The sequence below is a fragment of the Oreochromis aureus genome, linkage group 20 (genome assembly GCF_013358895.1).
Source record: "Oreochromis aureus strain Israel breed Guangdong linkage group 20, ZZ_aureus, whole genome shotgun sequence".
Lineage (NCBI taxonomy): Eukaryota > Metazoa > Chordata > Actinopteri > Cichliformes > Cichlidae > Oreochromis > Oreochromis aureus.
In genome coordinates this window covers 20246642-20260914 of record NC_052961.1, presented here as the reverse complement: position 1 = coordinate 20260914, position 14273 = coordinate 20246642, and the positions used below count along the sequence as shown (strand labels likewise).

At 41.2% G+C, this 14273-nt stretch overlaps 1 protein-coding gene across 4 annotated transcripts in view; it reads left to right on the top strand.

Annotated features, from left to right (window-relative positions):
- The window catches only part of l1cama (L1 cell adhesion molecule, paralog a), a 44736-nt gene that overhangs the window by 20496 nt on the left and 9967 nt on the right, over positions 1-14273 (top strand). For 2 of the 4 annotated variants that reach the window (XM_031746936.2, XM_039604621.1), the window contains exons 2-14: positions 1866-2231; positions 3566-3580; positions 5181-5283; positions 5771-5973; positions 8900-9022; positions 9387-9557; positions 10553-10667; positions 10956-11140; positions 12941-13072; positions 13153-13299; positions 13388-13499; positions 13839-14002; positions 14112-14271. In XM_031746936.2, the coding sequence (XP_031602796.1) occupies positions 2102-2231; positions 3566-3580; positions 5181-5283; positions 5771-5973; positions 8900-9022; positions 9387-9557; positions 10553-10667; positions 10956-11140; positions 12941-13072; positions 13153-13299; positions 13388-13499; positions 13839-14002; positions 14112-14271 (1760 nt within the window). In that variant the 5' untranslated portion in view covers positions 1866-2101. The remainder of the gene's footprint in view (positions 1-1865; positions 2232-3565; positions 3581-5180; positions 5284-5770; positions 5974-8899; positions 9023-9386; positions 9558-10552; positions 10668-10955; positions 11141-12940; positions 13073-13152; positions 13300-13387; positions 13500-13838; positions 14003-14111; positions 14272-14273) is intronic. The other 2 variants (XM_039604622.1, XM_039604623.1) reach the window with 2 other exon arrangements.

Here is a 14273-nt window from a genome sequence, read left to right as displayed (position 1 = left end):
TGGACCATGCCGTTTTATCTTTTTGATATCCTCTGTCAGACCACTCCAAGTGTCTGTCTGTCCTCTTTCCTTTCTGTCGGTCTGGTCATGCATTACAAGCTTCTTTTGTGTGTATCCCTGTGCGTGTGTGTGTGCGTGCACGTAGCACACTCCCTTGGTGAACTGTGATTGGCAGAATGACAAGGTATAGCATGCCTAATCATTAATCAGCGTCTTGCTTTGCTCCACTCAGCGCTCCCTTGCCATCTCCTTGAATGCTAGGCAAGCTCTCACTTTAGATTACATTAACACCAGTATTAATACCCTGACTAGTCCTGCTTTATTCATCCCCCTCTAATGGTATTTTGGAGAGGCCGATTTAAGACCGGATCACTGTAATTGGCTCCCTGTTTCCCAAGAACAACAACAACTAAAGAGGCTTTAAGCCGACAGAAGGACTAAAGAAGAAGAGGACTAACAAGAAAGTGAATGATGCACACTGATTTGAAGATCTTGCACATGTGTGTCTATGTGTGTGAGTGGATGGATAGGATTAGCGTCACAGCTGTCACCCTTTGTCATCCCTCCTCTCCTCCCTCACATCTCTCCACCCAGCCCATCAACCTTTGCTCCCCCCTCTTTTACTCTGCCTCTCTCCGTCTCACCCCTCCCTTGCTCCCCTCCTCAATCCCACTTTCCACTTTTTATCCTTGCTAAAGTCTTCCACCTACTTCACCCCTCCTCCCCCTTCTCTCTCCATGTTTTCCATTCTTCTGACAAAGCAAGCAAGTGAGTTTAATGGCTCATTTAATCCTAATGCTGTTAGTTTAAACGGCCTAACTAAAGACTTCTGTTTGGTCTTTAATTTAATCTGAATGGATCTTTTGATGTAGACAAATCCCACATTCCTGTGTCCTTTTGTAGGATATTGTTCAGCACAATCTCTGCTGAGTGACACAAAATCCACAATAAACACATGACCAGCAATTATCCACTAGATACAAGAAAATGAACAATAATCACCACTCTCTATCGTCCTCCCACCCACCACGGTCTTCATGCTCTTCATCTCCTCTTCTCTCTGACCTTCCCCCCACTCCCCAAGGTCACTCATCACTCTGCCGTGGCAGTGCCAGCAAACAACGGTGAGCGGAGCCAAAACTCCTTCGATCAGGCTGCAGAGCTGCCAGATCAGCCCCTCTCTCTATTATCGCCACTTTCTTTTGTCTCACATGCACGTCTTAATCATGGCGTGCTATAACAGCTCTTTGTGTGTGATACTGAGTAGTGTAAACAGTCAGCGGGCTGCGCCACGTGGTGCCGCGGGGGAGGACAGCCTGCATGTTGTGGCGAGGACCGACTCCAAGGATACAGATGGAGAATGGATAGACTAAAAGGAAGGGGTGGTTTTCCTCACTCACCACGACTGATAGCATCTTTATCGCATACTTAGCACAATACTATCACCCCAGTACACTACAAACTGTTCAGTTCATGCAATGCAGCCCTGACCAGTCAACCTAATTATCAACTATTTGTTTGTCTGTCTTGCGTATCATCAGATTTATATCTCCATCACTCTGCATTTGCCTGTCTGTAGCCCATCTGGGTGCTGGGAGGCTCTGTTCAGCTTCTTGTTGTGGTATTCAGCCCATCTGTCCTGCTGACTGGCCTCTCCGTACGGGCCACTGGTCATGCAATTAAAACCAAATAGTTCTTTTCTTTTTTTCTTAATAGGAACAGGTTGGTGGTGACTGATTGGTTTGTTAACTCTATGTCTCAGTCTGTCTGTTGATCTAACCACATGGCTCTGGGTATTTTTTCTCCCATTCTGACACATGGCCCCTCTGTGCATCTCCTTCCCTTTTTTCCTCTCTATCTTTCAGAGCAGAGACCAGCAGGAGGGCGTGGACCTGGTTTGAAGGGGAACACTGAAGGAGAGGGGAAAACAGAGGGAGAGGACAAGAAGATCAAAGGCATATGAGGCAAAGCCAAGGCCTCTTGCACAAGAAACATAGCCTCACACTTGCTCAGCACGAGTCTGTGTGTGAGTGAAGTTGCTCCCTGTGTGCATTTTACTGTAAGTGTGTGAGCAGGTGGGACTTTGATGGGACAGTGAGCAATGCCTGACACGCAGCGACAGCAGGTTGGCAGTAGGGGGCAGTGCTCCAGCTGCCTCCTCCCCCTTGTCCTCATCCTTCTCTCCCTTGCAACCCAGCCCAGCCAAGCAGCCATAAATATTCCCCCCAATTGTGAGTACTGATTCATAATATTCCTATTAATGGGTTGTGAATGCTTCCATGTGGTTCAAAGATCTATTTGTTGTGGTAATTACATTGTTGCTTCATCAAAGGGCTCTAATAATAATCTTTTATCATGATTAATTAGTGCAAATGAGCTGAATGAACACGAGTTTCTCTTTCAGTAACCTCAGTATTCAGTGTTACAGAGCTCCGTTATGCTGTAAATACATAACAGAACACTAGTATTTAGAGCTGGGGTTTCTTTGGCTAGGCCTCCTTTGTGCCTGTGTGGCGTCTAATTGCTTTGCAGTTGATCCTCCCCTACTGTATTGATTAGTCCTACTATTGATCTGGTTTCTATGGTGCAAACCAGAATCTGATTGGCGAGTAATTCAATCAACAGTTGAGTTATACAACAAAAAATCCAGTGATGTTTATCCTCACTCCCCTCCTCGATGTAATATGTGGGCATTAGGAATACAGCTGAGTTTGTGGCCCCACAGGGAAATTGATCTTCATCTCCTCTGCTGCTGTCAACCTGCCCACAAAGCTCCAGCAGAGAGACAGAGAGAGAATATTTCCTCCACTGCTGCTTTTGTTGTTAACTCTTTATCTAAGACTACTTGCAGTGAGTCACAGCCGCCTACACTAATTTCAAAAGTGCCTGTATACAAACACATGCGCATCTCTCAAATGCTGATGAATGCAGTAAATCTACCCATATGGGTCCCCGAGGAGGCTAGGTGACAGCGAGGTGAGAGGGTTGAAGGGATGAAGGGAGGATGATGGTGAAGAGGAAGAGGAGGAGGGGGGAGCAGGTCAGAGATGCAAAAGGTCAAGGTGTCTGGTGCCTTTCAATTAGGAAGCCTGTGCCATGTCAATAAGAGTCACTGAGAATGAATGATTAGGATCAATAAATGGCATACCTTAGGATCTGTGTCAAGGAAACAGGGGTTAAAACCCACACCCTATTAAAGGAGATATTACACCGCTGCTTTGTTCCTATGTCATAAATACTATTCAATGCTATCTATCTATCTATCTATCTATCTATCTATCTATCTATCTATCTATCTATCTATCTATCTATCTATCTATCTATCTATCTATCTATCTATCTATCTATCTATCTATCTATCTATCTATCTATCTATCTATCTATCTATCTATCTATCTATCTATCTATCTATCTATCTATCTATCTATCTATCTATCTATCTATCTATCTATCTATCTATCTATCTATCTATATCTATCTATCTATCTATCTATCTATCTATCTATCTATAATTAAAATATTTTCCTTCATTTCCTTGACTCTGCCCACCACTGTGGACTAACAGACCGCATAAGAGATCGTAAGTGCTTTTACGTTTATTGATGTCTTAATGTGGATGCTGGCAATGTTTACTGCAAACACTTTAACTGTACATTTAATTTATTAGAATGTTTTTGTTTTCCATCCAACACGCATCAAACAAACTATACTTCAGTGCTGAACTTAAATGAGTCCTGGCATCAGTGTGCCCTTTCAGTGTTATGCTGCTAGTGTCTGTGTTTTATCCTGCGTTTGTGATCGCATGTGAGGACGTGTGTGTTTTATTTTCAACAAGCACCTGCGTCTAGGTTTGGGTGTGTATATGTGTTTAGCCTCATTGGCTCCCGGTAGGTGAAATTCCTGCAGGAGAAGGGAGGAGGAAGTTTGAAGAGCTGCTGTCGGTTAGGAGGCAGCGGGGCTGTCAGATCAAAGACACGAGGAAATAAAGAGGAGTTAAAGCACTAAGCACCAGCTCCTCTCCTCCTCTTCTGCCAATAATGGAGCAACGCCCGCAGCCCAAACTTCAATTTGATCAGCTGAGGAAATGGGCTTATTTCCCTGTATCAGTGGGAATTCTTTCATTAAATTGCTGCAGTTTCCCTATCCGTCTCTTTCCAAATCTCTGCAAACTTGCCCCTTGTTTGTTTTGTTCCCTCTCTGTCTCTGCATCTTTTTGCTCAGTTTTTCTGCCGCACTGCATGCGCTCTCTCTTTGCTGCACGTTCATCTATCTCTGCTGTCTGCTTAGCTCTCCATCTTCATCGCCTTTTTCTCATCTACCGCGCCCCCCCTCTGTCCTTTGCCTTCCTTTACCCATTTACCTACATAATATAAATTTATCTCTGGCTCCAGCGCTGTCTCTTTCCTTTAAAGTCAAATTAAAGACTCTACTCACAAGTATCAAGCTGTGGCTTCTGTTCCTCTGCAAAGGAGAACAGTGTGAATAGTTCCTGAAGATATGATATGAGAAAAACATTAAAATTTGGATTGATTTTGAAGTATATAACCACAGCACTGTGGTTTATAACATATGTAAAAGACTCAGACATGTTGGTGTTGTGCCCAAAAACTAGTTTTTCTGTGCATATGTAAATGCCACATTTGCTTTATGGCTGCTGTGCACAGCCATGATAAAGAAAGATAAACCTGTTCATTTGGTCTTTAAAAAAATCCCTGCTTCATTTCCAAGCCCACTTTTTCCTCCCACTTTCTGTCTCAGTCTCACAGGGGACACCGTGCTATATACCTCTTTTATTTCAACTCTTCCTCTTACATTATGCTGTATCAATTTTCTCTCATCTCAACCCATTTATTCCTCCTGCTCTCTTGCTCTTACTCTTTCCCTTGGCCTACATTTCATCTCTATCTCAGGGGACTCTTTTTAAGAGATATTGACTATATAGTTATCTGCAGCTGTTAAAATATGGAAATAAGTGGTGTCTCTGGTTATTCTGTGAAATTTGCTATGAGTCTGAGATGCGTCTTATGCAATCTGTATGTTAAAGCTAGAGATATAGCAGCATGCATCATGGACACTCATCATGTGAATCTAACAAAGCAAAGCCTCCAAGTCAGTTTGGGGTGTGTGCATTTACTTGTCTGTGTTGTGACTCGACTAACTACGACTTTTGATGTATGCAGTCAAGAGGCCTCCAGTGATCAAAACACAGCCGGAGTCTGTCACCGTATTTAGCACTGAGGACTTCGTCATGAACTGTGAAGCCTCTGGCAACCCTTCACCCATGTTAGTCAACACACGCACACACACACATTCACAAACATAAAGATCATGGTTTGATTAAGAATGAAAATGCTATATTATTCACAGGGGAGACCAACTATTGGTTATCTGGAACAGTGACCTTCCTTCTCCTTGTTCAGCTGACATCTACATATTAGCATTACATGAGAGCACAGCTTCTCCCAGTCAGATTTCTTGTTCCATTTGGGGATAAATGTCATTAAGCCCTCGAGCAATCTTTTCAAAGTGTCTTAGCTGCTCTGAAGTGGAAAAGTGCTCCGATTGCCGAGGAAAAGATGAATATCACAATTACAGCACGAGTTCTAAGTCTGACTGGGGCATCTTGTGTAAATTTTGCAGCTATTCCTTTGTGCCCTTAAATTAAGCAACATGTAAGGACACCCTATGTGTGTCATCAAAGGGACAGAAATGACTGTGGATTTAATATTTGAAAGAAGAATCATTCAGCCTCTTCTGTTTTTTGTTTCAGCTTCCGATGGGCAAAGGACGGAGAAGACTTTGACCCAGGCAGTGACCCAGAGCTGAAGGTTTCTGAAAGCTCTGGCTCATTCGCATTCTACACACTTAGCAACACCATGGACACACTGAACAAGTACAAAGGCAAATACGTTTGCTACGCGTCCAATGAGCTGGGGACAGCTGTGTCTAACGAGGCCATACTGAACACGGATGGTAAGAGCACGTTGACGACTCATGAACCACTGACCGCTTTGACGAAAGATATAGTCGTAAAATTTTTGCACCAATTTGTAATTGTTTGTCCTTGCCCTCAAGGCAAGAACAACATCATTGAAATACTATCAAAGATATAAAACATCTCTATGCTAAAGAGCAAACTGCATCACACCAGAGGAATTACCAATCTCTTAAATGTCATTTCCTGTGTTAGCTCTCCTATGAATGCCTTCAAGGTTCAGTTTTGAAGCGAGCTGCGGTATTTGTTGATTTATATATGGTTGATTTAAAAAGCTGTGAAGGGAGACAGTGCTTTTCCTGCTTTATACAGCGCTCATCTGTTAGCAGATGGGGCTCACACTGAGAGTTCAGAGTATTGCCACCTGGAACATAATTAGACGCAATAACGTGATAATCAGCATATACACAATCATCCACACACATACATGGGGACCCCTGAGCAAAAGTAAAGAGCACCTCTGCACATCCATCTACCTGAGTGACTGGCTCTCTCCTGGACGACCTCATCCCTCCACAGTTTCCCTGACAACGGTTTCCCCAGAAACGCTCTTGAGTTGATGTCATGTGAAGAAGCACTCTTCAGTAGCTCCTGTGAGGTTATCAACGGATGGGAGGAGGGAAAGCAAACATGTATCACTCACAGATTAAGTCTTTTACAAGACAAAAATAAAACAAACAATGATACTATCTCTGTTTTTGTAGAATCATCAGAAGTCAGTATTTTTAATGTTGCATAACAGCAGAAGAAAACTGATGCACATCAGCTGAAAAGCAAATACTACTAGAAACATTGTAACTCTGTTGATCTCAATAGATGTACAGATAACACATATTATACCACCTCTACATAAATATATGTACAACAATCAACACACCAGACTGCAGTCTAATAGTAGCACAGAAAAATTATAGTTATGTGAAGACTAATTAAATGCATGTACACACAGCACTACAGTGGCATGGTGGTTCGCACTGTTGTCTTACAGACTCCTCCCACGTGATTGGTGATTCTAAATTGCTCATTGTGTCAGTGTGAATGGTTGTCTGTCTGTGTTAGCCCTCCAACAGACTGCCTACCTGTTCAAGGTGCACCCCACCTCTCACTTGATGGCAGCTAGGATAGGCTGTAACGCCCAGTGACCAAGAAGTGAATAAATGGAAGAAAATTGTTATAAGCATGTAGGCACATCAGCTAACAGTTGAGATATCCATAATCCTAATAAACAAGACAACTTATTGAAGCCCCAGAATACGCTTTCCAAGTGTTATACCCAATAGGCCTGTTTTTAGAAATGTTTCTGGCAATAGAGAGTCTCTCTTTGCTGTTATTAATGCAACTCTTGTGCTAAAAAGTCCTTAATCTCAATTTGCATGCTATATTACCCACATACTGAAATAACCAAGGGCGTTTTATCAGGTCGACTACATATGTGGTCTTGTGTGAGAATCTGCCCAGCAGCTTAATTTTTTTCTGCCTGTCTGTGGATGTGAGACGTGGTCCACTTTAATCGTGACCTTAAAGTTCACACAGTAAAAAAAGAATGTTTGTGGGGGAAGGAAGTGCATTGAAATTTGTCTTAATAAACGTGCCGGACAGATTACTTGACTGCTTCATAGCCAGCTCTCAGCTGACAGTGTTGACAATGAACAGGATGTTTTCTGCTTATTTGAGCAGCTGGAAAATAGGCAATAGGTAGTGATCAAAACACCACCAGCTCTTTTGCAAAACTCCTCTCCAAAGATCCTTCTCACAAAATCTTTAAAGTTCCTTTCCTTTAAATTTCAAAACTCTTAATCTGCTTGGCTCATCCACAGACACTGCTATAGTTTGTCTGTTAAACATTAGTTTTTATTATTATATCTGTGGCTGTATCATGATTTGAAATAGGATGTAAAATTTTGCTATGTATTCAAGATTAATAAGAAAAGATACACAGCTTTAAAGGGAACCATCAATTTTTTTTTCCTGTTAGAGCCATCACAGAATGATTTTTACAATCACCAACTGCTTCCACCTGTAAACTTGTTTTGTTTTTACCAATTTGGCAAATTTCTTTATTTTCACACACAGATAAGGAGCACATTATCCTGGGAAAATGGAAAAGATGATCATGTTTCACATCAAATATGTAAAGTTTCATTGAAAACAGGGACACTCTAATAAGAGAAAGTTTACTACATATTAGTTTATATGTTATTTTAATATGATGTATTTTTAAAAACCAACATTTAAAATCAAGTATTTTTTATTATTAAAAGAATGCATCTGACATATAACTGAGTACAACTTACAAAACAAAAATGTTTCTAATTTATGCATCTCACTGTGTTGCATATAAACCATATGATGAACAGTGTGTCATTTACTACTACGGACACTACAGCCTGAAACACGCTGCACAAAACTCGCCTCACAAGCCTGAAGCATAACTCATCCTCTTACCTGCAGCAATATCATATGCCTGGTATACATAGTACTTATAAATAATCAAATATAGTAAAGTAATGTTTATGTTTGTTGTTGTTGCAACATTATTACATGTTAAAGACATAGCACAGTTTTACGGACAAAGTTGACAACCTCAAAAATTACATGTTGACATGAAGATAAATTCATACATTCAAGTGATCCTCATACATACTCATACTTATAATTACAACCTAAACCTGTGAGAACTTTATCACTAGGACCAGCTCATATAAAATTACAGTATTTCCTGGAATATAATATTGTTTTACACATGTACAGTAAAGCTGATTTTGCCTTTGCAGTGTGATTGACCCGCACTGTATTCGTTGTTCGCGATGGCTCGTGTAAGATTGTCTTGTTGAACGTCTATATGAGCTCGTCCATCACCTACATTTTTACAAAGACCTTTTCTCTGTCTTGCCTCCCTTTAAGTTCCCCCCTCCCAGCAGAAAGATAAAAAGGTTGATGAGACGGCTGACGAGGGAAAAAGTTTTATTCTGAAGTGTAACCCCCCACAAAGTTCTATGGAGCCTATCATTCACTGGATGGACTTAAGTGAGTACATTATCTTTCCATCTCTCTGCTTCCATTACATGCTTCCTGTCTCCAAGATTTTGTTGTCCATTTACCACTTCAGAGAAAGCTAGTTAGCAATTTACTTCTGCATCAATATTATCAAAATTTCTCTCTTTTGCAATATGCTGTATTTCTGCAACATTTTTTCTCTAGTGCTTTTTTTTACAATCCATGCAGGATCTACATTTTTCAGTTCCTCTCATCCTGTTGCATCTGTATCTCCTGCCCAATCTATATTCTGCTGTTAATACACCCCTCTGTTATTGTAATTATTTCTAATTCTTTTAAGCAGTTTCAATCATTTTGTCAACATTTTTCTCACTTCTTCTTTCCCTTCTTTCAGGGTTACGTCATATCGAGCTTAGTAAGCGGGTGATGGTGGGGAAGGACGGCAATCTGTACTTTGCCAATCTGGAAAGTTCGGACAGCAGGGATGACTACACGTGCAATGTCCAGTACCTGGCAACACGCACGATTCTGGCAAAAGAGCCCACCTCTCTGAAAGTCAACCCCTGTGAGTTTTGTTGAAGATTATCTAAACTCATCTGACTCAGATTAAGCTGATCTAACCTGAATTAAGGGTGGGTTCCAGTTAACAACAGCTTTATTCAAAATTTAAACCAAAAAAAAATTTCAAGGTCTTAAGGAATTAGAAAATTCAAGGCAATTTAGTTCACATTGTTGATTTTCTGATTGTGTCTGAAACAGGATCAGAAACAACAAAACAACAATTGATCATCATCTATTCAATGGCTTCTCTGTGGTTGAAACATGTCTTTCAGAACAGTAAATGTGAGTCTCATTGTGGTGCTAGATTTTTAATAAATCAGAGGATCCCAGTCAGTCTGGCCTAATGTCTGGAAATCTGGCTTATCTGTACCAGCGTTCCATGAATCCTACAACTATTGATACACTCGGAACTTTAAACAGGAGTTTAAATTATTCTCCAAGCGTGTATCATGGTTGTTAAAGTCATTCAGTTATGGAGCTGTTTTGAAAAATAACCACTTTACATTCATACACCTCTTAAAATCTAACTTCTTTCATTCTTAAGGATATATCTGCTATATTTAAATGCCATGTGCAGTATATTAGTTGAGGCCACATAATTAAACTACACATCACCATGTGGTGGCATGTTGTGCTGACCGAAGCAGTGACCAAATCCAGTAGGTCCCACTGAGCCAGCAGGGGGTCTTCCTCTGCTCAGCCCATATTGTAATGAGATTCAGCTCACACTGCGATGTGGCTGCCAGCAAGTGCGACCCAACTAGAGGTCAGAAAGATGAGCACATGTTAACATGAGACCTCTGTGTGTGTAGAGAGTCTAGATGATGGTGTTTTGTTAGAAAGCTAAAGTCTATCAACAAGAATCCACGCCCTGCATCTCTACTTGTGTTCCTCAGAGTCTTTAAAGTGGTTGCTGTGTCAGCAGCAGAGCAATCTAAAAAAATTACCCATGCATATGTATGAGTGTTTCTCTTTGTGGTTCCTCCTCTCTTTGTCCAGCCAACTCGGTGCTGCGGAACAGAAGGCCCCAAATGATGAGACCTACTGGACATCACAGCACGTACCACGCCCTGAGGGGACAGACACTAGAGCTAGAGTGCATCGTCGAAGGCCTGTGAGTGTGTCAGCCTGCACATGTGTGTGCTTCCAACCCCTTTAATCAGAAAACTTAAGCCTTCAATCTTACCTGTCTCTCATCCATCCACCCCCACCCTACGCATTATTCCATTATGTCTTTCGCTTCTTCCTGCCAACTCTGCTTCCTGCTGACATCTTGTCTTAATGGTCCTCATCATTCCTTCCGGCATTTCTCTTTCTCTCTCTGCCTGCTTGCTTTGCTCTATGTCCTCTCATTATTTTTCTCTCTTCTCTTTAATCCCTCCATACATGTCGTCCTTTCTAGTCCAACTCCAGAAGTGTCCTGGATGAGGAGGGATGGCGAGCTGTCAGAAACTCGGACCACCAAAGATATGTTTGACCGCCGCTTGCGCTTCACTAATATCTCGGAAAGTGACGGGGGTGAATACCAGTGTATAGCTGAGAACTCCCAAGGGAACACCAAACACATTTACATGTTGACTGTGGAAGGTATATCTCTTGCTTTTCCCTATTACACCCTCATTCCCTCACACACACATACACACACATATATATATCTTGAGAGATAGTGAAAAAATACACAGCATGCTATTATTTTCCATTACATATTTCTAGGTTGATATTTTAATCTCAATATATATGATGTGGTTTGCTGACCATTAGAATATTTTCTGTGTTTTTCTGTGGGTAGCTGCATAGACAGAGACCTCCCTCACTAACTTTTTTTGGAACTGCCATAAATTTGGGTTGTTTGTGAGAGCCTGTTAAAAATAACATCAGTCACAAGAGATGCCACAGAAGCAGAGATGTCTTGTGGTTCACACTACACTATCAAACTGCAGAAACACCAGATCCTGCCATTTCCTCAGCTCCCCAGTGTCTTTCATAAGAATAGCTCTGCTTTGTAAACTTCCATGTTGAAACTAATGGGGCTCATTTTAAAGTGCAACCTCATTTAAAAAAAATCTATAACAATGTAACACAGCTGCTTGCAAAAATGTGCTTTTTTCATGTTTCAAAAGAAGTTTACCACTACGCTATATCGCCTCTTCTTTTAACAACACTCTGTAAACTCTTGGGCACTGAGGAGACCAATTAGTCTGAGCAAATTACAAAAACGTTTTCCAACTCCTGACTAATTAATGATGCGCCAAATGTTTGCAATGCCTGCCAGGTCCAGACTGCAGACATGACACAGAGACTGTTGTTATGTGGTTTGGCCTTATATCGCCAAATGCTTTCTCTGGGGAGGATGTTGTTTGGGTGGCAGCATATGTCCCACAAAACTTTTTATATCGCTGAGCATTGATGGTACCTTCACAGATGTGCTAATTATAGTTATGTACACCCGTGCCACCAGAGATTATGGCTTTTGAACAGTTTAGTCTCTTTAGTCTTTAGTGTGGAGGATTCACTTTTCATGCTTTCCAAGGAAGAATTGTTTCATTTTGAGAAGAAAACTGAAATTAATTGAGAAAATGAGACTAACACAAGCTGCAGAGAAAAAAACGTTACAGATTATAAACCAGGAAACGATAACACAGAGTTGGACACACAACAACACACATACACTTTGCACAAGAAATTCAAAAACTGAAAGCATCAATATTATTAACTAAAAAGCTAAAAAAATAATCCCCCAAACCAGAATTAATAATAAACAAGGGCACTCAGAGTGTGCAACTGTCCCCGAAGGGCAAGGGCTAAAACATTCAGGTTTTATGCTGATGTCAGCATTGGTAATATGGAAATTTAGTGTATTAATCTTTTTGTGTCATTGTGAAGTCATATAATGGATATTAAAAATTAATGTTTTAAAGAGCTAAGACAATGACTGATATATTACTTGAAAAGTTTGGAGATGGAAACTAAAGCTTTTTCCTAATTCATGTGGTCCTGAGCTTTGCCCTATTACCTTGAACCATTACATACTAAAATGGTGTATTTAATTATTTTAAACCATATGTTTGAAGCAGAATTTGAAGAAGTCTTTGGCTTCTCTAAGTTGTAAAATCTTGCGATTTTAAGATATATTCATGCGGTGTGTGATTTTGCAAAAGTCTATTGCATCTTTGTGATGTCATAGGGTTTTATATAAAACAAAGTGTGTTGTAAAGCTCCCTCCATGACCTTTTTTCAAGGTCAATTTGAATTTAATTATGGACAAAGAGCAGTGTTGTGATCACTTGCTTCATTTTTTTTGCCTTTGTTGATTTGTAGGTAGTAGAACTTCAGTCTTATAGTATTTTGCTTGTACTGTTCAGGACTGATATATTCTGTCACTTGCAGCTGCACCTTATTGGATCAAGGAGCCAGTCAGTCAGCTATATGCCCCAGGTGAGACAGTCAGATTAGACTGTCAGGCAGATGGCATTCCCTCTCCTATCATCAGCTGGACCATCAACGGGGTCCCCATCTCAGGTCAGTGCACACACCTTAACATGCGCCACTACACATCTCCCGGCACTTAAGATGTACTGACAGGGTGTACTCTTTAACAGGAGTTGATAAGGACCCTAGGCGTACTCTGACAGCAAGCGGATCTCTGATCCTGGAGGATGTGAACTTTGGAGACACTGCCATCTATCAGTGTCGGGCCTCCAACAAACATGGAACCATCCTCACAAACACCAATGTTTATGTCATCGGTGAGTGCTAGTTGTTACGTGCTGTTTGTTTAACTGAATTTAGAGTTTGTTCTCTGTGTATCTCATTTGTCTTTGTGTGATGTTTCAGAGCTGCCTCCCCAGATCCTTACCGATGATGGGAATACATATGCGTATACAGAGGGCCAGAAGGCTTTACTGGAGTGTGAGACCTTTGGCTCTCCTAAACCAAAAGTGATATGGTGAGGCGGTATTGCATATTCCAGCGCTTACTGGCAGATTTTCCTATTAATACATTTTAAAAAGGTGATATTATTGCGTGGGTAGGTCTTCATATGCATAAATTAACAGCTAAGTGTTGTTACATCTGGGCTGTGACTGTGAATTCTGTCAGTGTGGCAAATATCCAATCAGGCTTTGCTCCTTGTAGTAAAACAGGAAAAGTAGCATTTAAGTTATTCAATTTATCAGCCGCTGCAGTTGCTGAAAAAACTTCACCCGCCAAATTTCTGATGTGTGTGTTGGTTTTTAAATTGATGTGTCTGTGTGTTTGTGTGTGTGTGTGTGTCTGCGTTTCACAGGGAAAGAAACAACGACAGCTCCTTCCTTCTAGCAGATCACAGAGTTAACCCTCTCAGCAATGGGTGGCTCGAGATCGCTAATGTCACCCACAGCGATGACGGGATCTACACCTGCACTGTGCCAAATTCCAATTTGTCAATCAGTGCTGAGCTGGAAATATTCAGTCAGTGACACTCACATGCTTAGAGACATAGTAACTCTTGGCAACTTTATTTATTACTTGTACCTCCTGCAGCTTGTCTCAGCATTGTATCGTTTGCTTTCTTCCGCAGATAGGACAGTGATACTGTCACCCCCACAGGCTCTGAAGGTCCAGGCTGGAGAGAGAGCCATTTTCACCTGCCTGAACCTCGCTGACCCCAGACTCGACCCTCCTTTCATTCAGTGGAGAAAGAACAACCAGAAGCTGGCTGATTCCAACAATGATAAAAAGT